Source organism: Gobio gobio, assembly GCF_949357685.1.
Source record: "Gobio gobio genome assembly, chromosome: 19".
Lineage (NCBI taxonomy): Eukaryota > Metazoa > Chordata > Actinopteri > Cypriniformes > Gobionidae > Gobio > Gobio gobio.
Genome location: NC_137112.1, coordinates 25,598,495 through 25,625,875, shown reverse-complemented (window position 1 = coordinate 25,625,875; position 27,381 = coordinate 25,598,495). Strand labels below are relative to the sequence as shown.

Genomic DNA, 27,381 nt, shown 5'->3' with positions numbered 1-27,381 from the left:
CGGAGCGTTTTTTACTGGTCGCTGAGAGTTGAAGAATGTTCAACTTTGAGTAAAACGCAGCGCTCATCACGGTCACTTTTCACCCAGCCGTCCAATCACAGTGGAGGGACAAATACAACACCAACTAACTGCCACATTCTGCTTGTACAACATCAACAGATGAAAGCAAGCAGCATAATAACAGAACAAAATAATTTAAAACAAGAGCCAGAGCAAATACTTTACATTATATCGGTATTTTTATATCGAATCAATACAGAAACAAACCATCTGTGAAATGAGATACTATAGTAACACTTCCTTGGATATTCCGTATCATAACAAGCAAAGAGTCTTAACTGAAAAAAAACGCTGCGCTGCCAAAACGCTCTCAAGCGCCCACAGTGAGGCGTTTTCAGCAGAGCGCCTAGTGTTTTCAGCTGGCTAAAACCGTTTTGCACATATCATATATTATATACTGTATTTCACAACCAGATGAAATCGCCAAATTATCCAAGTTGAAATAGTGTGTTAAAGATATAAAATACTGGATGACCAGTAATATAGAAGTAATAGAGGTAAAAAAAAAAAAAAAAAAAAACCTGTACACGGAATCTCTTAGAATACAAATTGTCAAGAAGGATGTACTGTTACTTCATCCTCTTCCATAAAAGACCTGGCGTATATTAGAAAGCAACTTTAGAGACCTAATCTTTCGAAAATCCCGTTTCATGTTACAAAAACAGCCTTTCTCCACCTCAGAAACATCGCTGAAGAACGTGTAATCTGTTTCTGACTCTGTTAGAGTTCTTACCAAGTCAAGAAAATATGATCATATAACCCCAATTTTATCTTCTCTACATGGTTACCTATTAAGTTCCATATTGATTACAAAGTATTGCTACTGACCTATAAGGCCCTAAATGGTTCAGCTCCTGTGTATTTAACTGATCTTCTATCGCCCTACAATCCATCACGCTCTTTAAGGTCACAAAACACTGGATTTTTGATAGTACCTAGGATATCCAAGTTCATTAAAGGAGGGAGAGAATTTTCGCATTTGGCTTCTAAACTGTAGAATAGCCTTCCTGATAATGTTCAGGGATCAGACACACTCTCTAGATTGAGGACACATCTCTTTAGACAAGCATTACCATAATACATCTCATAACCTTTGTACTCCAGTTATAATGCACATGATTATCTTTTGCTTGAAATGTTATGAACAGCAGCTACGCTGATTATTTACCATTTGCATTTCTGTTTCTACCACAGGATTTTTATCAAATAAAAATATTTGGAAAATATTTGAAAAGGGTAAAAAGTCATTGGCCTTAAGAGGAACTAAGACCCCTGATCTAACATAATATCAACTACATCATTGTTTTAGCAGCATGTAGCATTAAAAGGATAGTTCACCCAAAAATGAAAATTACCCCATGATATACATCCTAGGTGTATATGACATTCTTATATCAGATTAATACAATCGGAGTTATATAAAAAAATGTCCTGGCTCTTTCAAGCTTTATAATAGCAGTAAATGGCAGCCCAAAATTGGAAGCCCAAAAATTGCCTCCATCCATTATAAAAGTAATCCACACAGCTCCAGGGGGTTAATAAAGGCCTTCTGAAGCGAATCGATGGGTTTGTGTAAGAAAAAAAATCCATGTTTAAAACTTCATAAAGTAAAATATCTAGCTTCCAGCGGACTGCCTTCAGTTACGCGTTCTTCGAAACTTGAATATGGAATATTTTACTTTATAATGTGTTAAATAAGGATATTTTTCTTACACAAAACCATCAATTTGCTTCAGAAGGTCTTTATTAACCCCCCTGGAGCCGTGTGAATTACTTTTATAATGGATAGATCCACTTTTTTGGGCTTCAAATTTTGGCCTGTGATTTACTGCCATTATAAAGCTTTGAAGAGCCAGGACCTTTTTTAATATAACTCCGATTGTATTCGTCTGAAAGAAGAATTTCATATACACCTAGGATGGCTTGAGGGTGTGTAAATCATGGCGTAATTTTCCTTTTGAGTGAACTATCCCTTTAAACATATTATGTACAACAGAAGCAGGTTTTCTGTAGCAGGGCAGATGATGGTAAAAATGCCAAGAGATTAACCCCAAAGGGCACAGAAAAACTGCTGTTAGGTGCAGGCTTAAGCATGTGCAAATGAAACGCACACACACATTTCACGCAGACTCATGGTCCACTGCCCTCTGTGTTCAGTGGAACTGGCTAATTGTCAAAGTATACCACAAATCCCACTCTGACCCACAAGTCTGGGAAGCAGAGTTGCGCTGTAAAAACAAACCCCAAGACAGACCAAATACTAATTTAAAGGGATGATTTTAGATGTTCAAATATGTTCTCTTGTCCCAGATTGACTCCCCTGATAAGTGTAAATACTGTGCCGCTATCAAATCAATGTTATGTTTGTTTGAAAATCCTGACAAGCCAGACAACAGCAACACTGGCTCAGCCTATGATGTGAGTTTTGGGGAGGGGACATCTGTTTGCCGACCAATAGAAGACGAGAGTCTTCCACACTTCACAAATAAAAGAAAACTGTCTGGGGGAAAAATCAAAACAGCTGTTTTTTGATGGATTGGCACATTTCAGAATGTTTTTAGAGCTGCATCATCCACCTTTGGGAGGATAAGGAAAAGTTTTACAAACTGGTGAATTTCTCAGAGAGAAATTTTAATATGATTGCAAGGATGGAGGATAAGTTTGCAAACAAGCAGGCAATCTTATGGCACTAAGCTTGACGGAATAAAAATAATTTCATAGAGCATATTCAGAATAGTAGTATTGATCACAATAACCCAAGGAGCGTGAACATGATGTGATGCGCTTTAAATACACTGGCCTTGGTTTAAATACAGAGAGAAGCTTTACTTAGGACATCAACAAATCTTACCTAGGACTGCTTTAGATTTTTTTTTATTGGCATTGGATCTCAGATTCAGTTCTAAACCAGTTCTAATCTAAAGTTTCCCACCATTTGTTACATCTCCTCAGTTGTGTTGCCTTAACCAGTGGAGAGAGGATACAATTTTTTTTGGGAAGACCCTGTACGTGTCATGTGTATGTTCTGTTTTTCCCTTGTGTTTGCCTGAGTTTTAGTTTGTTTCCTAGGTAACTAATCAGTTCTTTTCAGTCATTCTGTTCAGGTGTTTTGTATTGCAAACAATTTCTCCCAGAAAGTCCTGTTCTTTCAGTTACTTGTCCGATCTCGTTTTATATTAGTATATTAGTGTTACTTTTTCTCCAGTGTATCTCCTGCGTGTTTGTAACTAAGTCTCAGTTTGTCTTTGTGAGTTTTATACACAGCAACACATTACAGTATGACTCCACAGCACTCACTTTTTCCAGCCACATGACTCTGTCAGTCTTAAAAGAGTTTCCTCCATGGAGAACCGAAAGAACAGTACCAGCAGCTTCTATCAAAAATTCTCCAGTGAGCATCTGGTTGGGGGAAGAGGTGGTACAGATGAAAGGGAAGTTTAGAGGAAGATGTATTCCATGCAGCAATGCTTAAAAGAAAAAAATTCACATGCTTTGGAGTCCAGCTGGACTGAACATGAACAGCCTGAGAGAACAACTATGTTTATGTACCAAGAAGAAGCATTTCCCCAAACATTAGTGTTTTCGGCACAGGCATTGTATGGCCTTTCTGCGCCTTTCCTTCCCATTGTGCACCAGTTCACAAAACTACAGCGTTCAATGAAGAACTAAAGCCCACATCTTGTTGGTCTTTATGGTCACATAAAGAGCAGGGCACACCCACATTTATGTTAAGTATTTGTTTCAACAGGGTACATCATGACCATTCATAAGAAGTATCGTCCGGTGGGACGTTTGTCATTATATATTTAAAACAATAATACAGTAAAAACCTACTAGTAATATTGACAAACTATATATCATTTGAAAGCTTACAATCTCTATAAAGTTTTCATATTTGGTGACGTTTTGGTTTTCAAAATAAATGACAGCGAATAAGTAATATATCAGTTTACAACAAGAATATTTTCATACTCATAAGGCATGTTCAGACCCTTATTTTGAAATAGCAATGAACATGAAAAATCATGAAAAATTGGTAAATGCCAAGAGTTTAAAAGATAACATCCATTCAATCTTTTGAGAACACAAAGGTCGGAAAATGTTTTAAATATAAAGAAAAAAAAAAGATTACAGATGCACCGAATCCAGGATTCAGGTTCGGCTTCGGATGATTATTGGACTTTTGACGGGGTTCGGTTTCTGCCGAACCTCAGAATTTTTTTCCACCGAACCGAACCCTAGGCTTGCACTATGCGCTGGTCGAACATAATGATGCCGCCTTTGAAAGTGAAAATGAAACTCATGAACAGAAAACGTGGCAGTACTTTAAGTCAAAAGAAGGCGATTCTAGTCGTGCTACATGTTCAATTTGCAATGGGGATTTGTCTCGTGGGGGCAAGGACCCTAAACAACAGTCGCTGTTAAAACATTTGCGTATGAAACATCCGAAAGAATACGAGTTGTGCATGAAGGAATCTACAGACAGCAGTCAAAATGTATTTTATTTTACCGTGCAAACAGCCACATACAGATCAGATAAAATATAAATAAAAAGAATAAAATGAATAGGCCTACACTAAATATTTTTCACTTAAATAATTACCAAATTAAGATGACAAAACAAAAATACACTGAATCCATTTGAAGCTTTGAAGAACCGGAATCTTTTGGGTTTTATTTTTATTTTTTTTAACCTCAATCCACACCTAAGTAACATGTCTAAGTGATGTGGGTTAGTCTGGAGCGCAGCCTGTTGACAGTTTAACCCGCGGCAGAAAACAACCTCTCAATCCTTCTGTCTCCGCAGCGCGAGCCTCGGCTGACAGCGCGCACGCCTCCCTTGCTCTCCGTTGTGTTGTTCTTTGAAACGACAGAGGACAACTCGGGGTAGCCTATTTTTCTATAAACCATCAGGAAACAGCGGCGAGAAGCACATTCGTGACAATGTTTACTTTAGTAAGCTTGACCAAAACCACACTACGAAAAGCCTTAAACAAGGCTTCAGATGGCACTGATGTCCCAGGAATACAGAGATAACGCCTCGCTAGAGTGGCCAGCCTCGGGAAGCGCCGTTCATTTGCTTTCCACCAGTCAGGAGCTTGTACTACTGCTGTATTTTTCTGTCGAAATGGTCCCACACATGGTTTCCACAGTGAGATATATCTGGTTTGTGGTTACACATGTCGACGCGCTCCGTGAGTGAACAAATAATGCTAAATAACAGCATATTTCTTAACCATGCATCAAAAAAACCAAACAAAAAAAGCGTTAAAAACATTTAAACCGTTTAACTGATTAAACGGAATTAATGTATTAATCGGTCAAAATTCTTACTTTCGGTTAATGGTTAAAGGGTTAGTTCACCCAAAAATGAAAATTCTGTCATTAATTACTCACCCTCATGTCGTTCGACACCCGTAAGACCTCCGTTCATCTTCGGAACACAAATTAAGATATTTTTGTTGAAAGCTGATGGCTGAGAAAGGCTTCAGATAGGCCTCCATTGGCATTCAGTACATTTACACTCCCAAGACCCATAAAAGGCACTTAAAACGTCTTTACAAAGTCCATCTCACCACAGTGGCTCTACAATAATTTTACGATGAAACAACAATAGTTTTTGTGCGCAAAAAAAAATCAAAATAACGACTTTATTCAACCTCTTCTTGTCTTCCGTGTGTGCCTCCACGACGCATGCGCGAGAATATGACGTAGCGCCGGGGTTCGGGAATCCAGGAAATGCACACTTTGGGCCCTATTTTAACGATCTGAAACGCAAGTGTAAAAACGCGAAGCGCAAGTAACTTTGTGGGCGGGTCTCGGCGCTGTTGCTATTTTCCCGGCGGGATAAATGGCTCTTGCGCCCGGCGCAAATCTAAAATGGGTTGGTCTGAAGTAGCTTCATTATTCATAGGTGTGGTTTGGGCGTAACGTGAATAAACCAATCCGAGCGTCATCCAACATTCCCTTTAAAAGCAGGTGCGCAAGTTCCATAATGGATTGCTATTATTATGGCGTATTTACCAGGCGCACGCCAGGAGCGGTTCACAGCCGAGGAGACTGATGTGCTTGTAAGAGCAGTGAAAGACAGAGAAGTGAAGTTGTAATGTTGTACATTATGGTAAAGGTGATTTCACAGTCTTTTTTTTTCAGTCTTTCAGTTTTTTCAGTAGGCTGTAAGCTAGATTTATGCCTATTTTTTCACATCTTCGTGGCACACCACAATGATTTCCGTCATGTGTTAATATTTTTTTAGTGTAACAATTTATGATTTGCAAAAATAACTGTTGCATCTGTGTAGATTACATGAGCAAAGTGTATGCGCGTTGTGCACGCTACACATTATGGTCAAGCATGCGCCCTTAAAATAGCATAATGAACAACGCGCAACGCGCCACTGACTTTAGACTAGGTTTTTTCTGGTCAGTGGCGCAATTGTTTAATGGAACAGCAAAATAGCACCAGGGATTGTTTGCGCCGGAACACGCCTCCTTTTTTGCGCTGAACCGCCCAGGTAGCGCAAGTTCATTCACTAGTTTAGCGACGTGCTTCTGTGGAGGGAAAAGCGCGCTTTGCGCGGGTGCAAAATAGGAATGACACATGCGTCGGTGTACAAAGTCAATTGCGCTGGGTGCAAGATAGGGCCCTTTAACTCCATTTTGAGAACTACGCAGAGACCTAAAGCACGATCAATGTAGAATTCAACAGCTTAGATACGCGCATCTTCCTTTGCTTGTAAACAAATCCCTTCTGGGTCATGTGTCCGAACGCCGGATCTGCGTAATATTCTCGCGCATGCGTTGTGGAGGCACACACGGAAGACAAGAACAAGTTGGATAAAGGTGTTATTTTGATTTTTTTTGCGCACAAAAACTATTGTCGTCGCATCGTAAAATTATTGTAGAGTCACTGTGGTGAGATGGACTTTGTAATGACGTTTTAAGTGCCTTTTATGGGTCTTGGGAGTGTAAATGTACTGAATGCCAATGGAGGCCTATCTGAAGCCTTTCTCAGCCATCAGCTTTCAACAAAAATATCTTCATTTGTGTTCCGAAGATGAACGGAGGTCTTACGGGTGTCGAACGACATGAGGGTGAGTAATTAATGACATAATTTTCATTTTTGGGTGAACTAACCCTTTAATTAATTTTAAATGGTCAATAGCATCCCTACACTGCTGTGGACGTTGTTTACTTCATTAATGTGTTTACTGTGATAATGGACTGAGAATGGCAGTAGGATTCGGTATTCGGTTTCGGATTCGGCCGAATCTTAAAAATCCCTAAAAAAGATAGGTTCTCCATTTGTGATGTGGCGGCTAGCTATAACGCACACACACTTTTATGTGTTTGTTAGAGGTTGAATTCAAATCAAATATTGCCAGACTGCCCACACTACTTCTGAATAGGATGTCTACTTCATAAATTATATGAAAATTGAGAAAATATATGGTTCAGAGTTCTCCATAACCATATAGGGGTCAGTAATGGAACATGGATGTCATCTAGTGAAAAAGTTTGGTACTGTGCCCAAACAAAATCTTACTGAAAGCTCATTTTTTGACAACTTGTTCAGATTTTTGCCTTTGATTTTCTTGCCGTTTTAGAGTAAAACGTGTTTTGTAAAATATGTATTTTATATTAAATAGAAAAAAGTTCTAGAAGTTTAAGTTTATGAAAATTTAAAATGTAAAAATTAGAATTTTTTATATTTCACTTTCATAATTTATTTCACTTCTACAATAATCTGCCTTAGGTCTACATTCCAAAGGATTCTTGAAATACAACCATTTAAAGCCCGGGACACGCTGCACAACTTTTGGCTGTCCCGGAGGAAAGATTACCATCCTGAAACAATCATGTCGATTTCTGTGATCGTGGCTCCTAATCGGTGGTCCTATGTCGTACAATGAGAGACGTTCAAAGACGGCCGTAGTCACAGTCTTGTGACCAAAGATAGCCTATGACAATTTTCTGACGTGTCAGAAATTCAGCGTGATCGCTGCACAGTGTGTTTGCTGCTACGACCTAAATCTACTGACCAGCCAATAAAAAAAACGACATGATATCAACGTGGAGGGTGACAGCAAAGGGGTTAATTGTTCAGAATTGTTTGCATTGGGCCACTAGGTCCTGTTAAGAGTACTTAGTTACCAAGGGGTGAGGAATAGGACTTCATCCAATCTGGCCGGGTAATTACAGAGCTCGTTAATCACTCAGCCCAACAGCAGGAGTTCAACAGTCAGATGATCAAGTGTCAATCACCTGTGCCGTCCACACCAGACAATGCTTGCTTCTGTCCCAGCATCACCCCTGGGTCAGGATGTCAGAATCAATATGTTAAACTCACTTACTATTAGCAATTGCTAAACACACTAACTCACACACTTAGTTCAACAGTGATTGCATTCACATGCAATGAGGAGTTCATGCAGTGGGGAACGCTCTGACCAAAATTAGCACAGGGGCAAGAGAGGACTAAAGGAGTCTGAGGGTGGAGATCTAAAAAAAAAAAAAAGCTTTCCATTTGTATCCAAAAGGCCATACAGCAGAGATAAGACAGGTGAGAAAAAAAAAAGGCAGACAGCCAACAAGACCTGATAGTTGGTAAATGACATGACGCTCAGTGTTTGTCCAGATCTGTTCATTATTCGGAAAACATTGATATCTCTTGCTCCAGGGCCATCGGTATAGAAAGCTCCTTAATGTGTTAACCAAAGACAAACTGCAATGGATTCAATCTTCAGCTGCTGGAAGAGAAACGACAAATCAGCTCTTCCTATTTCTGTAACATATTCATGGTTTCACTAGGGGTCAATGCATCAAGAGTTGCAGTCAAACAGCGGACACTGCTGCATACTATCATGTAAACAAATCCAGTTTGGAACTCGATCACAGGCTGTAGGGGGTCTCAGAACGGCTCTGAACATCAGCACCTATAGTGCACACTATGAGAAAGTTCGACTAGGTTTCGTTTCACATGTTTTCCATGACACTTTGAGTAACTATAACAGAATTAACACAATAGCTTCACAGCCTGTCTGAATCCCATTTCAGACATTTAAGGGGCGTCCACAGGACATCCAGTCCATTGTCCCGCTCGGCTTCCCTCTGATCTCTATAAATTAGTGCTGCTGTATGACAAAAAAAAACCTTCAAGACAAGGCTGGACGATTGAGTCTGAGGGAGCAAAATAAAATAATCATAAAATCAAAGCCCTGTGAGCTTAATAATGTTTGACAAGAAGGTCATTGGTTGCAGTAAAGCTTTATCAAAGGCTCTGCTGTTCACAAATCTCTATATTTTATGGCCGGCAAGATCCACAATCTATCATATTTCCCCTAAAGAAATCACTGAAAGTCGGGGAAGAAGTCCCAATGCTCCCAACACTCACACATAAACCCCCACACACATAACTCGCATTACTGTAGGCGTCTATTAAAAAGCAATACAGCTCGGATAAAGGCCCGTTCACACCAAGTAAAATAACTATAACAAAATCCATCCTGCTTTAAAGAGCTAGAGCATTTAAAGCGACAGGCGACATAACGGCAGTGTGTACTTAGAATAAACAGAATGTTATTGTGCATTGATATGGTTGCTTACTGTATATAGTTATCATTAAGGTTAGGGCCAGAGCACCGACCCTTTTGGAATTGCTCTGTCTTTATTCTTCTTCTCCGAAACGAATCACATTTTTGAGGGCCTAAACATGCTAGAAAACTCATGAAACTTTGTACACTTTGTGGTGAAAATGTATATCTGATATGGGAATATGCACCATTTACAAAATTTAAATTAAGCGCCGTTCACGCTACTTTCCACGTCCAAGAATGAAATTCGTTACATACATGTAACAGCCCAATACATACAAATCTGAAAACCCAACAGGAAGTGAGATATTTAGAATTTTCTCTGCAAAACTTTTGCAGTTTTTGCCATTTCCAGACGTTGTGCTTTAACAAACTCCTCCTAGAGATTTAATCAGATCAACATCATATCTGGTCAGTCTAATCTAAAAACCTTGTCGAAGTAAAATTGTGAAGATATTGAGTTTTCCCTGAAGGGCGTGTCCGTGGCGGCCTGACGAAATTCGATGTTTCACCATGAAACAGGAAGTTGTTGTAACTCTGGTATACAATGTCAGATCTGCCCCAAACTTCACGTTTAATAAGAGTCCTGGCCTGAAGACATCTACATGCCAATTAGGGATGTTAATGATTAATCGATGATCGATTAATTGTCGAGAATACATTTAATCGATAAAACCTATCGATCATCGATTAATCAGGGTCATGCGCGTGTGTGCTGCTCAACCGCAAACATGTAAATCAGACACAAGGAATAAAGCCTTGTTTATACTCGACGCGTCTGCATCATTATAAAGAGAACAATATTGTAATACATCGTTGTGAATTTACTGGGTCTAGTTGCCGTTTTCAGCGCGTCGTTTCAGGGAGAGCGCATCCACACATTCTGAAGAGCACGCATCTGAGGTGGAGTTGGTGAAACGTTGACTTGTATTACTCATTTTTGATTATTAAGTAATTGAATTAAATGATCAATCACATCGATTCATTTTACAATCCTATAGCCCTTTATTTAGATTAAAAACCCTTCTCATTGATTTGGTGAGGAACATGGTGTCTTGAGCAGCGGTCGGCTATAAGCCACTGCTGAAGATGCATACTGCAGTGTTAAGGCTAACGATTAATCGATTAATTAATCGTTAATTTAAACGACGATCGATCATGGAAATTTGTGTAAATTGACATCCCTGTTACGGTCATAGCGTCATCTGCGGGCAACAGGAAATGGCATGCTTTACACTGTGATTCACTCCCTGAAACACATTTAAATATGCCATGAAGTACCAAACATGCTAGAAACATGTTAAATCATGCAACACTTGGCTAAGTGCTAATGTATGCGATTAATGCCACGAAACAGGAAGTTGTTGTAACTCAGGCATATACAATGTCCGATCTGCCCCAGACTTCACGTTTGAGAAGAGTCCTGGCCTGAAGACATCTACATGGCAATATTCAGTTATAGCCATAGGGCCACCAGCTGGTAGTAGGAAGTGTGGCAAATACAAATGACTGACCTATTTTTAAATACTTAAAAGTAAATTGCCCACCCTGTTTTCCTAAATCCACCGGGTGGTGGTGGCACGGGTACGAGGGCCCTTTCATCGCTGCTTGCAGCTATAATTATCTTTATAATTATTGTTCTTGGTGTGCACGGGCCTTAAGCCTCATTGTTGGTATAAGTAGAGTATGTGTAATATAGTAATTCTTCATTGAATATAATTTGTTATGTTTTAAATAAACAGGTCACCCAAAAAATTAAAATTCTGTCATTTACTCACTCTCATGTCATTCTGTATTAAGTTTCTTTCTTCTGTGGAACACACACACACACACACACACACACACACACACACACACACACACACACACACACACACACACACACACACACACACACACACAATACAAAAATATTTTTTCACAATAGGCAACATTGAACCCCAGTGACTTATTATATGGACAAAAAACACACAATATCTTCTTTTTGTGTTGTGTAGAAGAAAGAAAGTCATACAGATGTGGAACAACATGAGTAAATGAATGAATTTAAATTTGTATGTGAACTATTGCTTTAAAAGGCACAATATATAAGATTTTTGGATTTAAATATCCAAAAACCACTAGAACAATGTAATATATTTTGTTGACTTGTTTAATTAAATTACCCCAAATCTTTCCAAGAATGTTTAAATCCAGAGAAATAAGCTATTTTAACCAGTACACGGACGGTGTCCGTGCGTCGCCTATCAATGACATCATACCCGCGTTACCCTCGATTTTCACACTCAAATAATGCATCTAATACACAGTGCTGCGTACACATGACCGGAAAAAGCGGAAGCGGTTTTCTGCCACATAATAAAAGCTCAGTGAAATCCAGGCGTCATCAAGCTACGCCTTTTTTTTATTTTTATAAGCGACCTCTAGCGGCGAAAAATTACATTCTGTGGCTTTAAATGAAAGCATAATGAGCTGTTTGAAGAAAAGTGAGCATTCAGAAAGAGAGGTGACAAGTAGGTTCTCTTTTCTAAAATGGCAAATAATTCCAACATACAGTCTCTAAATCTCAATCCACATCCTTACGGAAAAGGAAGTCGCCACACATGGATACAAATCAGAATGTCAGACAACATCCTGTATCTGCCCAGAACAACAAAAACTCCCTTAAAATTATTAATATCATTGACCCTGTCACCTGGAACAATCAAGACCTCCATTCCACAAAGCAAGACAAATGCAACAAACAGGCCATTATAAAGTTAGAGTGCATTTGGAGGCATTGTTTTGCAAATAGAAAATATTCTGAATCATTTTGTATTGGAATGAATGAAGAAAACAGCTCTGAGTAAGCCAATCTAGACCACTAGCCACAAAAAGACCCACATCCACACATGTGTTTGACTAGGATGTTCAGATGTGGGCTGTGTAAAGCTATGTCTGCTGACCCAGTCTGGACAGGTGTGTTTAATTATGCTGGCGTGCTTTAAAGAGGCTCTCGAGGGAGTTTGGTCGTCTTTGAGGATCTAATCGCATATGTGTGCCATATACCACTCATGATATGACTTGCGCTAAAAATTCTAGAAGGGGAAAATCTATATATATATATTATAAATTATATTTCTTAAATATATACATGAAGGAGTGTACACACACATATCGTCCCCTTGGAATTATAAGGTTCTATCTGACATTTTTGTCAAAATTGAGTTATTCACATATTCTTATTCTGTGACAACTTCTTTACATTATGTGATGTTGTTTTTTAAGTTTTTAAGTTTTTTTGAACTTTTTATTTAGAAAATAAAAAGGTTCTTTCTACACAGTCAAATGGAATGCAAAAACTGTGTAAAGCTCAATATCTCCAAACCAGTCAGAATGCAGATAGAACCTTATAATTCCAAGGTGGCGATATATTATGTAAACACAAACTTTTATTTTGGATGCGATTAATCGCGATTAATCTTTTGACAGCCCTAATATATATCATGTTTGAAAGATTTTCTCTTTTGACTGCTATTAGAACTGACAAAACAGTCTGACTTCTGACATCCTCATCATTTACAGTTTGTCTTTAATGCTCAAAGAGGTTAGTGCACCCAAATAAAGCTGAATATGCCAAAACAACTAAAAACCCCAAAATATAAATCACACTTGCTCTGACATTTCTGTTTTCACAACAAAATGATGAATGAAGCTGCCAATCTGACTCACCCATTTAAGCCTCTTTAAGAGCGTCTGCTGGTTAGCACTGCTGCTTCACAGTTCACACACATACACCACACAATGACACACGTACAACAACTAAACTAAAACATCTCACTTCTCTGCACCAATGCTGAAGTATTTTTTAGCTAAAGATGCATCAGAAGCAAACCAGATTGAAAGAGGAAGGTGAGGGTGTTTGAGGAAGACATACTTCTGTTTGTTGCTAATTCAGTCTCCAGACACACTCCCAGAAAACGATGGTAGGACTCCATTTCCCCCGCCGAGATGCGGACCAAGGAAAAGGATGCTCCCCGTGAGTGCCGCCCACATACCGAGCAATGGGACGGGATGGTCTGATAGCGTGGAGAGCCATCCATACTGCAGCACAAACCCAGAATGCACCTGCTCATGCTCAACCTGCCTCACTACGGCTCTCTGGACGACACACACTAGCTTGTAGCTCCTGTGTAAGCAGCGTGAATTGTAAGGTCACAGAAAAGCAAGGACAGATCAGAATAAGTGTACGGAAGCGTTGCTGTCTCTGGATTAAGAGAACTAATTTAGCTCACTTCTCCTGTGGCGGATTTACTTACACACACACCTCCACCTGAGAGCATAGTCTCTCCCTCAGAGCTGTCACTACACTAACACACACACACAGACAGACTCTCCATACACGTAATGGTTTTTATACTGCACAAACTGTATATTCAATACCCTAACCCTACTCCTAAACCTCCCTATGACACAAACCTTTCTGCATTTTTACATTTTCAAAAAAAACTCTGTAAGGTTTATAAGCTTGGTTCCTAAATTTCCAAACCCGTAAGACCTTCGTTCATTTTAGGAAACTTATGAAGATATTTTTTATGAAATCCGAGAGCTTTCTGACCCCACATACTGTAGACATTGTTGAATAAAGTTGTTATTTTTTAGTTTTTTGCTCACAAAAAGTATTCTCGTCGCTTCATAACATTAGGGTTGAACCACTGGAGTCACATGGACTGTTTTTACAACCTCTCTGGGCCTTGAAAGTGGTCGTTGTGTTGCTGTCTATGGAGGGGTCAGAGAGCTCTCGGATTCATTAAAAATATCTTAATTTGTGTTCTGAAGACGAACAAAGGTATCACGTGTGTGGAACGGCATGAGGGGGAGTAAATAATGACAGAATTTTCATTTTTGGGTGAACTAACTCTTTAAGGGTACTGCCCGAGTGACAAGCTAATTATATCCCTAAATGTGGCATTTTTACACATTTTTCTGGAAATGTATTATGGCTAATTTAAACTTTTTGCATTTCTAGAATTAAATAAATCTGGAAAAAAGATTTAGCAGATGTCTGGACACAATTTTTCGATGTTTTTATTGGAAAATCTTACCGATAGCAAGAAAATTACTTGCAGTGCTTACTCAGTATCTTCTGCATCGTAATAATTCATACTGTCCCGAGAGATTTTCTGCAGCTAACAGTACTATTGGTTGAGAGAGTGTGTGTGTGCGTGCCATTCTAGTGTGTGTTTTTCCTAAATGAGCTCTCAGTGTGGCACTAAGACTTTCTGTTTTACGTGGAACACAAAAGAAAATAAATGACCACTCTTTTTGTCAAGCTCTAAAACATAGAAAAGCATTATTAAAGAATCATAAAAGAGGTTAAGCACCCTAGTTCTTCTTGAGGTCCTCGTGAGAATGCATGAGAGAAGAAGCGATGTCCGATTCATGAATTTCCTCATTTGTAATGAATCGTTCTTTTGAGTAATTTTTTTATTAATTTTTCTTGTTTACAAAATTGATCTGAATGATTCGTTCATGAATTTGACTGATCTGGTTTAGTCGCAGCGGTTAACATCTCTGAAGGGGAAGATTATAAGATTATAAGTAAAAAAAACAACTTAAATTTCAGTCTGTTTCTTACACAATCGTTTGGTTTTATTAAACCGGAGACGTATGGACAACTTTAAAATACTTGTTTTGTCATTTTGAAGCTTGACATCAATAATACGGACAGGAGGATATTATTCAAAATTCATGTTTGTGTTCGACAGAACAAATAAAGTCTGTTTGTAAAGACATAAATGATCGAACTATCCCTTTAAGAGCTTCTGACATTCGCCCAATTGACCTCACTGAACTATGTTAAGAAAGAAAGTGAACTTTCTTAACAGTATCTGACCAAACGAAACTCCAGAGCAGGATTATGAAGTAAAACCATTCGGAATCACTGGAATAATTACTGGCACATTTTTTCTGGTCACATTGCTGTGTGTCTAATCATTATAAAGCCCATAAACCTCTTTTTCCCCCCAGAAACACCTCTCACACTACCCAACCAAAGCCGTAACTCTCAGAAATGACTCGCGATTCTCTGAAATATAAACGAAGAGAAACACATTCTTCCTCAGACACAAATAGTCTTTAAATCTTCTTGAAAAGTTTGTTGACTTACACATAACTGAACCCATTGTGCCGACGGTCCCGCGCTGCGCAAGAGGTCCCAAGAGCCGCAGTGACCCACAAACTCTCCCTCACTCCTCGTGTCTCCTTCAGGTTGTGTCTCACTCCTGAGAGTCTAATAAGATGTTACCAGAGGAGCATGTGCCTCTGAAAGGCAGGTAACACATTGACATGCTTTCTACAAATATCTTTGAGAATGCCAGAAGCACCAGTAGTTTCCTCTTCCTCTCTCCCAGCGAGACATTCATCACTGCACTGCAGCGCTCTGTGGTTAAAGTACGTCAGGAAGAACTTCTCACAAACACACAGATTCCTTTTCCCCTCTCCACCCCAAAACAGAGCCCTGCTCCACACACACACACACACATACATACATAAACCCCTCCCCGCAACCCTCACACATGAGACGGCATCATGTGGCACTGACTGTTAAATCTAAACCTGAGGACTGAACTTTTTTCAGCCCCTTTGACAGTGGAAAACAGATGTAATATGCTAAATTGAGAAGCAAAAAGTGGGCAACAAACCCAAACCGTGATTTCATGGATGTTTGAGCGCTCACTTGTAGGTGAGCTAATGTTTCATGGATAACTTCAGACATTCCTGCGGATGGAAATCTTTGTGCTTGTAAAATAAGGCACTGTGGAACCGTCTGGATCACAGTCAGCTTAACACACTCAAAAACAAGCGTATATGAAATGTCCTTAAATGGAGAATAAAAGTGTTCGTTTTACAAAAAAGATACATTCAAGCTATCGCAGCACGGTAACATCCAATATCTGTAAAAAAAATAAATAAATAAATAAATAAATAAATAAAAAGTTAAATGTAAAAAGAGAAATTAGTGTAAGAAATAAAAGAGACATTACGGCATTAATAATTAAATTTATTCTATTGGCACAATATTTTTTATAATAAATAGATACATTTCATATTATGGTATTCTAAATACTCATTAATCATTATTTTTATTCTATTGACTTGCCATGGTTTTGTTTTTTTAAATTGTATTATTATTATTATAAACAAACAAATCAAATGTTACATTATGGTATTCTAAATACTCATCTGAAATCATGATATCATTTTTTTATTTTATTGACTATTTTTTTTTATATTCTTAGACATTATGGCATTAATAATTAATTTTATCCTTTTGACTTGATATCATTTTTATAATAAATAAATACATTTATATTATGCTTCTACTCATCGGAAATTGTGGGATTAATCATTATTTTTATTCTATTGACTTGCATAGTTTGTTTTTTATATTATCCTTTTTAGAATAAATAAATAAATTTTTTGGTATTACTGTTTATGGTATTCAAAATAAAATAAATCGTGGGATTAATCATTTTTATTCTGTTGACAGTTTTGTTTTTATATAATGTATTATTATTAGGGGCCAAGCACAGAAGGTGCGAAAGGCACCTATTGAAACTGTTAGCGTTCCTATTATTCTTCTTCTTCTGTCTTGGAGTCTATTTATTATTATTATTATTATTATTATAAAAAATTATCAAATGTTACATTATGGCATTCTAAATACTCATCTGAATTTTTTACTTTTATTTTATTGGCATGCCATAGTTTTTTTTTATGTTATTATTATAAACAAACCAAATGTTACATTATGGCATTCTTAATAATACTAATTATGATATTATTTCATTATTTTTATTCTATTGACTTGCCATGGTTTTGTTTTTTTAAATTGTATTATTATTATTATTATTATTATAAACAAACAAATCAAATATTACATTATGGTATTCTAAATACTCATCTGAAATCATGATATAATTGTTTTATTTTATTGACTTGCCATAGTTTGTTTTTTTTATATTCTTATTAGACATTATGGCATTAATAATTAATTTCATCCTTTTGACTTGATATCATTTTTATAATAAATAAATACATTTATATTATGCTATTCTACTCATCTGAAATTGTGGGATTAATCATTATTTTTATTCGATTGATTTGCCATAGTTTGTTTTTATGTTATTATTATAAACAAACCAAATGTTACATTATACTAATTATGATATTTTATTGACTTATTGATTATTATTATCGACAGACAGATAGACAGACAGACAGACAGACAGACAGACAGACAGACAGACAGATAGATAGATAGATAGATAGATAGATAGATAGATAGATAGATAGATAGATAGATAGATAGATAGATAGACAGACAGACAGACAGACAGACAGATAGACAGATAGACAGATAGACAGATAGACAGATAGATAGATAGATAGATAGATAGATAGATAGATAGATAGATAGATAGATAGATAGATAGATAGATAGATAGATAGATAGATAGATAGATAGATAGATAGATATGTAGGATCTCAGAACACTTAAGCAACCAAATAGCAACTCACTGGCAACCACCCGTAACACACCAGCATCATTTCACAGACAATCACCACTCAAAAATCTAAAATGACCTACCTAAGGCATGAACTACCAATCTGAGACCATTAGTACTTACAGTATGAGACAAAACCGACAGAGGTACGAGGTGTATTGAGACTATGTGTCTATTATGACACCAGGGTGTGTTTTCAGATAATCTCTGCGTGATAAAAGCAGCATCTGTTGTAATCTGATTACTAGACTCTATTTTAAGAGGATCTCAGTGTGTAGTGTATCTGATATGGATGTCATAGTGAGAAATACTGTGTGCTCAATAATGCCAACTTCACTATCCTCCTCTTTAAATCATCGTTCTCACTCTATAGATTTCCTGGATGTGACCAAACAAACGGCTCCATGTGATTTCTGGGAACTGAGGTGACCTCTGTCTTTGAACTTCCTGTATATCTGAACAGACTATACAGTGTGAATATAGAATATTGATTTGATGAGTGCATCTGTAACAGGGATTGTACAGAGGAGCACACATAAGCAGACGGGGCGAGGGGAGGGAGAGAGGAGGGAAGGAAGTACAATGACCTTCCTATTGTTCACCTTTTGAGCGTCACCACTCACTGCCGCAGTTTTATTGTGATTCCAAGTCTTTGGAGATACTGTCATGCTGATGCCCGCTTGCAACAAAGCCCAGTTCAAGGATTTTAGGCTGTTTATAGAATAGTATAGAAGTATAGAACGAGTTTGTTACCACCCAAATGTGGTCAGGAACTTAGCTTAAAAGCACAGACAAAAAAAAAAAAATATTTGCTGTTTATTTTAGTTTTATTTTAGACAGTTTCTTTTGTCTAACTTTCAAAGCACAAAATAAGGTTTGGTCTCTTTAAGACAGCTTGAAAGACTTTGATTTACACATGAGGTTAAGAGTTTTCAGTTCTGATATATTACAACCAAAAAACTACAGTTCAAAAGTTTGAAATTGACATTTAAAGACATTTATAATGTTATAAAAGATGTATATTTTCTATATTCTTTTGAACTTTCTATTTATCAAAGAATCCTAAAGAAAAAGATCATGGTTTCCACAAAATTAGTATGCAGCACAACTGTTTTCAATAAGAAATGAATTAAAATAAATGTTTATTATATCAAATCAGCATATTAGAATGATTTCCGAAGGATCGTGTGACACTGAAGACTAGAGTAATGATGGAGAATATTCAGCTTTGATCAAGGAATAAATAACATTTTTAAATATAATAAAAATAGAAAATAGTTTTTTATTTTATTTTACAGTATTACTTTTTTACTGTATATTGATCAAATAAATGCAGCCTTGGTACGATAGCGTGTGTGTCGTTTTGTGGCATGTAAAACAATGCTGTCAGACTAGAGCCTGTGTGTGTGTGTGTGTGTGTGTGTGTGTGTGTGTGTGTGTGTGTGCTCTATCTCTGTACCAGTGCCCAGTAATTGGCTTGTTTGTGTTAATCCCTTTATCCTGATTAGTTTAGGATGACTGAATAACACTGTTTTTTGTATTATTTTAAACAACTTTTAAGCAGCGGTGGAGTCAGAACGACTGTCTGATTAAAGCACAGACTCTTAGGGTGAAGTCAATCCAGAAAATAGAACAAAACAAAAACAACCACACTGTGAATATGTTTTTTTTACAGTCATGAAAAGGTCTTCATAACATTTTCATACTATGCCTCAGATTTTTTAACATCATAACAATTGCAGTAACATTATGATGTTGTCAACACGTTCTCGTGTGCTTTATAAACTTTTCCCACATTAAACCTGTACTGGTTTAGCATCACCAAAATATTTTTTGCAACATGCATCATCAAAATTTGACAAAAAGAGAGATATTAAATATAGGCAGAGATACATGGTGTGATTATAATATATCACTATTTTTACTTAGTATACCATTTCACTTAGTAAATAGCATCTACAGCTATTTGCACTTAGTGTAAATAGCAATTATCGCTAAGAAAATAAGCTATTCACACTGAAAAATAGCTTACACTTCACTTCAGAAGGCGCAGTTATATGATGGACAGATGTACTTTTATTCATAAACGAGGCAACAATTCACTGCCCTTATAATGCTTGGACTTTTTTAATATAACTCCGAATTTAATCGCCTGAAAGAAGAATGTCATATACACCTAGGATGACTTGAAGGTGAATAAATCATGGGCTAATTTTCATTTTTGTGTAAACTATCCCTTTAAACATTTCGTTAGGCACTTTATTTCCACTTTAAGAACATTTTCTAAATTTTAATGAAAACAAATGCCTTTCCGATGTGATATGTGATGGGAAAAGGGAGAAGAGCGAGCTCGGCAAAAGGCGGATTCGAACCCGGGTCGATCGTGTCAAAACCTATATCCTTGAGCCTTATGCTTTACAGACTACACCACTGAAGACGTTGAAATCCGCACGTCTTTTTTAATCTTGTTTGGCCGAACCAGGCATTGTTAGGCGGAGCTAATTCAAATAGCACTTGCCAACAAGGCGCGCTATTTGTACTTGGTGTAAATAAACACTCCATTAAAAAATATACTCCAATGTCTCTAATTGTCACACCGCAGTTCGAAATGAATGTTGAGAGGATCTAAGTCCAGAAGTCAAACGTTTATTAAAAAAAGGAACTAGAAACAAAAACACTATTAGGCTTTGGCTATTAAACAGAAACTGGAACAAAACAACCGGGTAAACGCAACAATAACAGACAACCAAACTGAACAAGACACTGGGCTTAAATAACAAACATAGGGAGAAACTAACTAGATAACTGACAAGACACACCTGAACAGAACAAACTCAATCAATAACCATAGAAACAAACAAGGGCTGCGTTTGAAACCTGGAAAATTCTGCCTTCGGAGGACACATTTCAAAGTAGGAAGGCATCAAGGCAAGTCCAATGCTGCGTTCCAGTTCATTTTTATTATGCCCTTCACTCGTTAGTTTCCCTCCGTCTCGTTCACTCGGATGTGCGTCATTGCTTACGTTGTGTGAGTGCCCACTACTGGAGGAACATTTGCAATGGACTGAACTGGAATGTCCTAAGCCCTTGATCACTTCGAATCCACTTTGGAGTTGATTTATTTATTTATTTTTTCCTTTACGAAATTGCTTAATGCAGCATTCTATATGTATATAGGTGTATTTGGGTTGTTTTAAATGTTTTTAAAAATAATTAAAATATCATAGAGTTGTTTGTGGTGGGGTAAATTAAACGCGATATGCGGTGACGTCACAATTGTGTTGCATTGTGGTAAATGAAGCTGCCTGAAGTGTATATATGAAGTAGACTCGCTCCCTCAGTCAAAATTGAGGGAGCAAGGGTCTGTCCGTATAAACTTCCCTTGTCCACTTCACGAAGTGGAACGCACTTCAAAATGGCGGCGGGGATTCCCCCGAGGGGAAGTGCTTAGGGAAGTTTGCAAGTGCGTGTCTAAAACTGGAGTGGAACGCAGCACTAATCTAATGTTAGCTTCACTTCCTTTCTCCTGAGATGCCTTCATCTGACCTGGTTTTTGATCCGCTGCCTCTCAAATCATCGGCTGCGTCCGAAAACCGAAACCGAAAACAACGGCTTGTAAGGCAGCGTTTGTGCATGAAGGCACCTCACAAAACTAATTTCGGACAGACTTCTTAAGCAGTGTAACCGTTTAATGATCTACAGCAAAATAGAGAGAGCTTGGGTGAGAACTAACAAAATGTTTAATTACTACATTAGTCATTTCTCGCTAGAAATGACATCAGAAGTAGAAAATGTTGGTAAAAAAACGTACATTTACACACAAACAGACCAGCGAACGCAACTTTCGGACGGCATCTTTTTTTCCCCAGCTCAACTGTCACAGAATGGAAAGCACAGGATTGTGGGATATCAAAGGCAGCGAAGGATACAAATATGCTGCCTTCAAAAATCGATCAGATGAAGGTATCTCAGGAGACAGGAAGTGAAGCTAACATTAGATTCGGACGTGCCTTGGTGCCTTCCTGCCTTGAAATGTGTCCTCCGAAGGCAGCATTTTCCAGGTTTCGGACGCAGCCAACAAGTACGCTGCCTAGGTTTTCGGACACAGCCAGGGAGAGAACGGAGGAGAACTAAACTAATTAACACACACAGGTGACAGTGAAATAGCAAACAAACACATGGGCAAACACGAAAGTAACACAATGAAAACTAATCTAAAACTCAGACATTAACTGAACAGAGAAACAGATCAAAACAGAAAAAAAAAGGTTCCATTAGTTAAGGTTTACTAATATTACACTAACAATGAGCAATATATTTGTTAAAGTACATATTAATCTTTGCAAACATCATTTGATAAAAATATAACTGTTCATTGTTAGTTCATGTTAGCTCAGATTCATTAACTAAAGTTAACAGATACGACTTTTAATCTTAATAATATATAATCTAATGTTGAGATTAACATTAACTGAGATTAATAAATGCTTTAGAAATATGTTAGTTTATTGTTAACGAATGTTAACAAATGAAACCTTATTGTAAAGTGTTACCAATATGTTTTATACACTACCGTTCAAAAGTCTCTTTTGCTCACCAAAGCTGCATTTAGTTGATTAAAAATACAGTAAAAACAGCACTAGTGAGAAATATTATTACAATTTCAAATAACTGTTTTCTATTTTCAATATATCTTAAAATGTAATTTATTGCTGTGACGCAAATCTGATTTTTCAGCATCATTACTCCAGTCTTCAATGTCACATGATGCTTCAGATATCATTCTAATTGGCTGATTTCTTATTATTATCAATGTGAAAACAGCTGTGCTGCTTAATATTTTTGTGATCCACTTTTTGTCAGGATTTATTTTGATGAATAGAAAGTTCAAAAGAACAGCATTTAGTGTCACTTTTCCTCAATTTAATGCATCCTTGCAGAATAAAACTATTTTTTTTTTTTTTGAATGGTAGTCTATATATCTGCGTATGAATTAACATGTACAATGTTTGTTTGTCCTAAAACAACTTCATCAAAAAATGGTCAAAGGTCTAATATAAATATAAATCCTATGAGCTAATAAATGCAAATGTACATTCGGTTCAGGTCAGATGCTGTTACTTTATAGAATGCTTGACTGCTCATCTGGCATGTTAAATATTCATGAGCTCTATAATCAGAATTGTGCAATATATCACTCAGCTTTGAAATAAGCAGGAGAGTGATGTCATAGCTGACCAATCAAAAAGCGGAAGCTCTCAGTGTTTAGTCATCTTGCTATTACAGGGCCGGATGGACACATCTGTGACTCACTCAGAGAGGTCGACACTCTGACGGATCACCGGTGATGCCGCTAATGCATTAACTCTTTCATTTTAATGTTGTTTACTCAAAACCAAAGGCAGGTTTGAGAGGCCATCCATTACGTTATTTTCTTCAACGTTCGGATATTCCTAACTTCCAAAGTGCAGCTCAGAGCAGTGAACCGAAAGCAAAGGGTTTAATCATTGTTTAAAAAGCCTCTGCAGATTTTCAGTTGGCTCAGAAAGCTGAAGCAGCAGTGTGTGTTATAATGTGGATGATATGCTATAGGAAGCAGTGACTGAATGTTTAAAGCATGGAGCGTCTCCGTGAATCAATATGGCTGAACTGGCCCATCTCAGTTTCCATGGTAACGGCCTTTACGTCCCCTAAGGGCTGCAGAGGGGGCGGCAGCAGTGCCTCTCTCTCATGCAGGACAGCAGTAACAGCAGCATGGTACAATAACCTACTTCAGTCACTGGCACGGGGAAGCACCTGGATATGTCCATGCTTTTGATGGTACAGGAAGATGAATAATGCCACTATTTAGAATAAACATGCTCTCAGAGAGGAATACCCAGAATTCCTAGATTTTATATAAACTGATTTTTAACATTATACTGTGAATTCCCCCATAAACTGCATTGAAATATTTATAAAATTAATAGAGGTATGTGATTCTGATACAAATAGGAACCATGATCTCATTAGATGCCACTGGTTATCTGGTGACTCCTATGCAAAGACATTACCATAACCTCAAAAAGAGCAATACAATTAAATAAAAAAATTAAAAAAACTAATAAAATTAAAAAGCATTTTTGCACATTGCTACCCTAAAATCGGAGTTTTTTGCTCCGGATTTAGTAGAGTAGGGCCTTATGCATACAGCCAGTAATAGTGAAAAGTCACCTCTTATTAAATGTTTAAATAATAATAATTAACTGTACTATTATATTATATTATATATTACACATTATTGATATTTCATTTATTGATATATGGAATATATTCATAATAAATAAATACAATAGTATGTAATAGACCCTTTTCACATTTCCGGGTTTATCAGAGCGGAAGTCATCATAGTTGGGTTAAATATTATAGCTGTAAATGAGAGAATACATTAAATATTTTTTTGTGTGCCCATTTGCTCAAACAGCAAAAGAAAAACGCCACAGTAGTGATTTCACAACTTTCAAAAAGAGGGAAAAAATAGAGTGAGATTGATAACGGCAGTCAAAAGAGAGAAATATGTTATTTTTTACCATCACTCCCATAGACGCTGCATTACAAACACCCTCACAGCAGAGGTAACTTTTTTTTGTAATTTAATGCAAATATAATAAAATACAAAGTATTAGTGTTATAAATGTACATATATTTAAAAAAAAAAAAAAAATTAATATACAAAAAACGTTGCAGGATTTACGATATTGATTACCGTTAAAATGCGTCATCACAGTCTGTGAAAAGGGTCTATATTCATATTGAACAATAATAAATGAGCTTTTTAAAATAGTAATGTTGGTACTTTGGGCAGGTAATGCAGTGGCAAATTGTAAATACGTAATTATTTGAATTCTTAAATGTAAAATATTATAGATTTAAATATTAAAGTACTATGCAATATATAGTAGAGTACTATTTCAAAGTACTATTTAAATATTAAAGTAGAAACAAATATGTTAAAAATAAAATTGACTTTATTCATTTATTTTCTGTATTCACTGAAAATATATTTTTAATTAATTGAACTGTGATTCTGAAACAAACAGGTGCCAGACGTTACTAAATAGCTGTTAATTCTTATGTAAAGACAATGCCATAACCTCAAAAATAAAAGTAATACAATTAAATAATAAAAGTAATACAATTAAAAATCATTTTGTCCCTTTTATGCTCTAAAATCTGTGCTCTGATTCTGAATGGCCCTGTGTGATAACGTGATTTCCAGCGATAAAATAAAGAAGATCAAGGTCTACGATAAAGCTTTTTTTCTATCGCTGTCCATCAGGGAGCACCCACAAACCTCACCTCAAGGTTTCCCCTAAATCCCAGAATTCATAGATTGCTATTGAATCAGCGGCGGAAAGCTCAATCACAGCTGTCACACACCCCCATCATCCTCAGCACAGCGGTGAATAATCCACTCACCAACATGGGTGATGACACAGTCCACCCTCTGCTGTAGCTCCAGTAGAGACATCTCCTCTTCCTCCTCCAGCCTGCAGAGCATCTCAGGGTGTGAACAGTGGTCTCTCTCCTCTCCTCTCTCTTCCGCAGCTCGCCGGAGGGCTTCCCCGCTCCGCTCTCACAAAGACAGCAGCCACTCCCAGCCCTTGATGGAGATCTCCGATGGAAAACACAAGAGAGAGCCGGTGAGGAATCTCTTTTGTTCTACTGTGTGGAGGTGCAGAGGGGCTGCTGTGGTATTAATCATTCATTCTGAATCTCTGCGCCTGAGTGATGCTGGCTGGACTTTACCCGGCTCTTCAAACCAGCTCTATGGCTTCTATCCTAAAGACTGTGTCAGGCACCAGGAAGAGAATCAGAGGGAGGCTACCTGCCTTCAGAGAGACACGGAGCTCCTTTCACGCAAAACCTGGAACAATGGATTCAGTGGAGTGGAGCCTTATGCATATAGCCTGTACTATAATAGTCAAACGCCACCTCTTATAAAATGTTCAAGAAATTAAAAACTATTATTATTTACAAACTGTATTATATTATACTAATTATTATATCAGATTAAATTGTTAATATTTAACTTATTTATGATTCATAAAATGTATTATTCATAGATGCATAAAATAAAACCTACTACATGCACACAGCCTGTCAAACAGCATCTCTTGTAAAATGTTTTAAAAAATTAAAAACTAATATTATTATACATAATATTATATGATTCATTGTTCGTATTTAACTTATTTATTAAGAGAATGTATTATTCATAAATGCATAAAATAAAATGCATTATTATTATTATTATTACTAAAGCATACAGCCAGTCAAACAGCATCTCTTGTAAAATGTTTTAAAAATTAAAAACTAATATTATTATACATTATATTATATGATTCATTGTTCGTATTTAACTTATTTATTTATTAAGAGAATGTATTATTCATAAATGCATAAAATAAAATGCATTATTATTATTACTACAACTAATGCATACAGCTGGTCAAACAGCATCTCTTGTAAAATGTTTATATAATTAAAAACTAATATTATTCTGCATTATTTATATTATATAGACTGACATAGACTATTATTTAATTTATTGAGGTATTGAATACATTAATAACTGAAAATAAAACAATTTGTAGCATGTAATTATCATATTGAACAATGTAATTAACTTGCATTCTTTTTTAAATATTAAATATTTTGTGCATTGGGCAGGTAATGCAGTGATTCATTGTAAATATGTAAATATGCATTTAATTATTATTAATTTAAAACATCATTGAATAAATGGAATGTCATAAATTCAATATTTCGAATAAATAGTATTTTGTACAAATAAATTCCACATTTTTCTTTTTCATTTATTTACTTACATTTTGTTGAGGAGCTGCATCATCACGTGGATGAGCTGGGCTCTTTTCCACATTTTGACGTGAGCTGATGGGCTGTTATCATCTTACTTGACGACATTGCCCTTGGGAGCCAGATCCTCTCCTTGGAAACGCTCAGTGATGGGACGCCATCTGTGCTCGTGCCATAACATGTATAACATATATATACCAAAATTAATTACATAAAACAAGACTGTTGGTAATGGAAAGGCTTGCTGAAGTAAATGTTCAGAAAATTGCATCGAGAAAATGTAATAGCTTAATTCAGAGCATAATAAATATTGAACTACTG

The 27,381-nt window shown here is 36.8% G+C and overlaps 1 protein-coding gene across 3 annotated transcripts in view; it reads right to left on the bottom strand.

Moving 5' to 3' along the window:
• The window catches only part of mcf2l2 (MCF.2 cell line derived transforming sequence-like 2), an 86,924-nt gene extending 61,168 nt beyond the window's left edge, over positions 1-25,756 (bottom strand). Inside the window, exon 1 of one of the 3 annotated variants that reach the window (XM_079843790.1) lies at positions 25,660-25,756. In XM_079843790.1, the coding sequence (XP_079699916.1) occupies positions 25,660-25,741 (82 nt within the window). In that variant the 5' untranslated portion in view covers positions 25,742-25,756. Of the gene's footprint in view, positions 1-15,800; positions 16,146-25,659 lie in introns of those variants that run through there. The other 2 variants (XM_079843788.1, XM_079843789.1) reach the window with 2 other exon arrangements.
• Between the last annotated feature and the right edge of the window lie 1,625 nt (positions 25,757-27,381).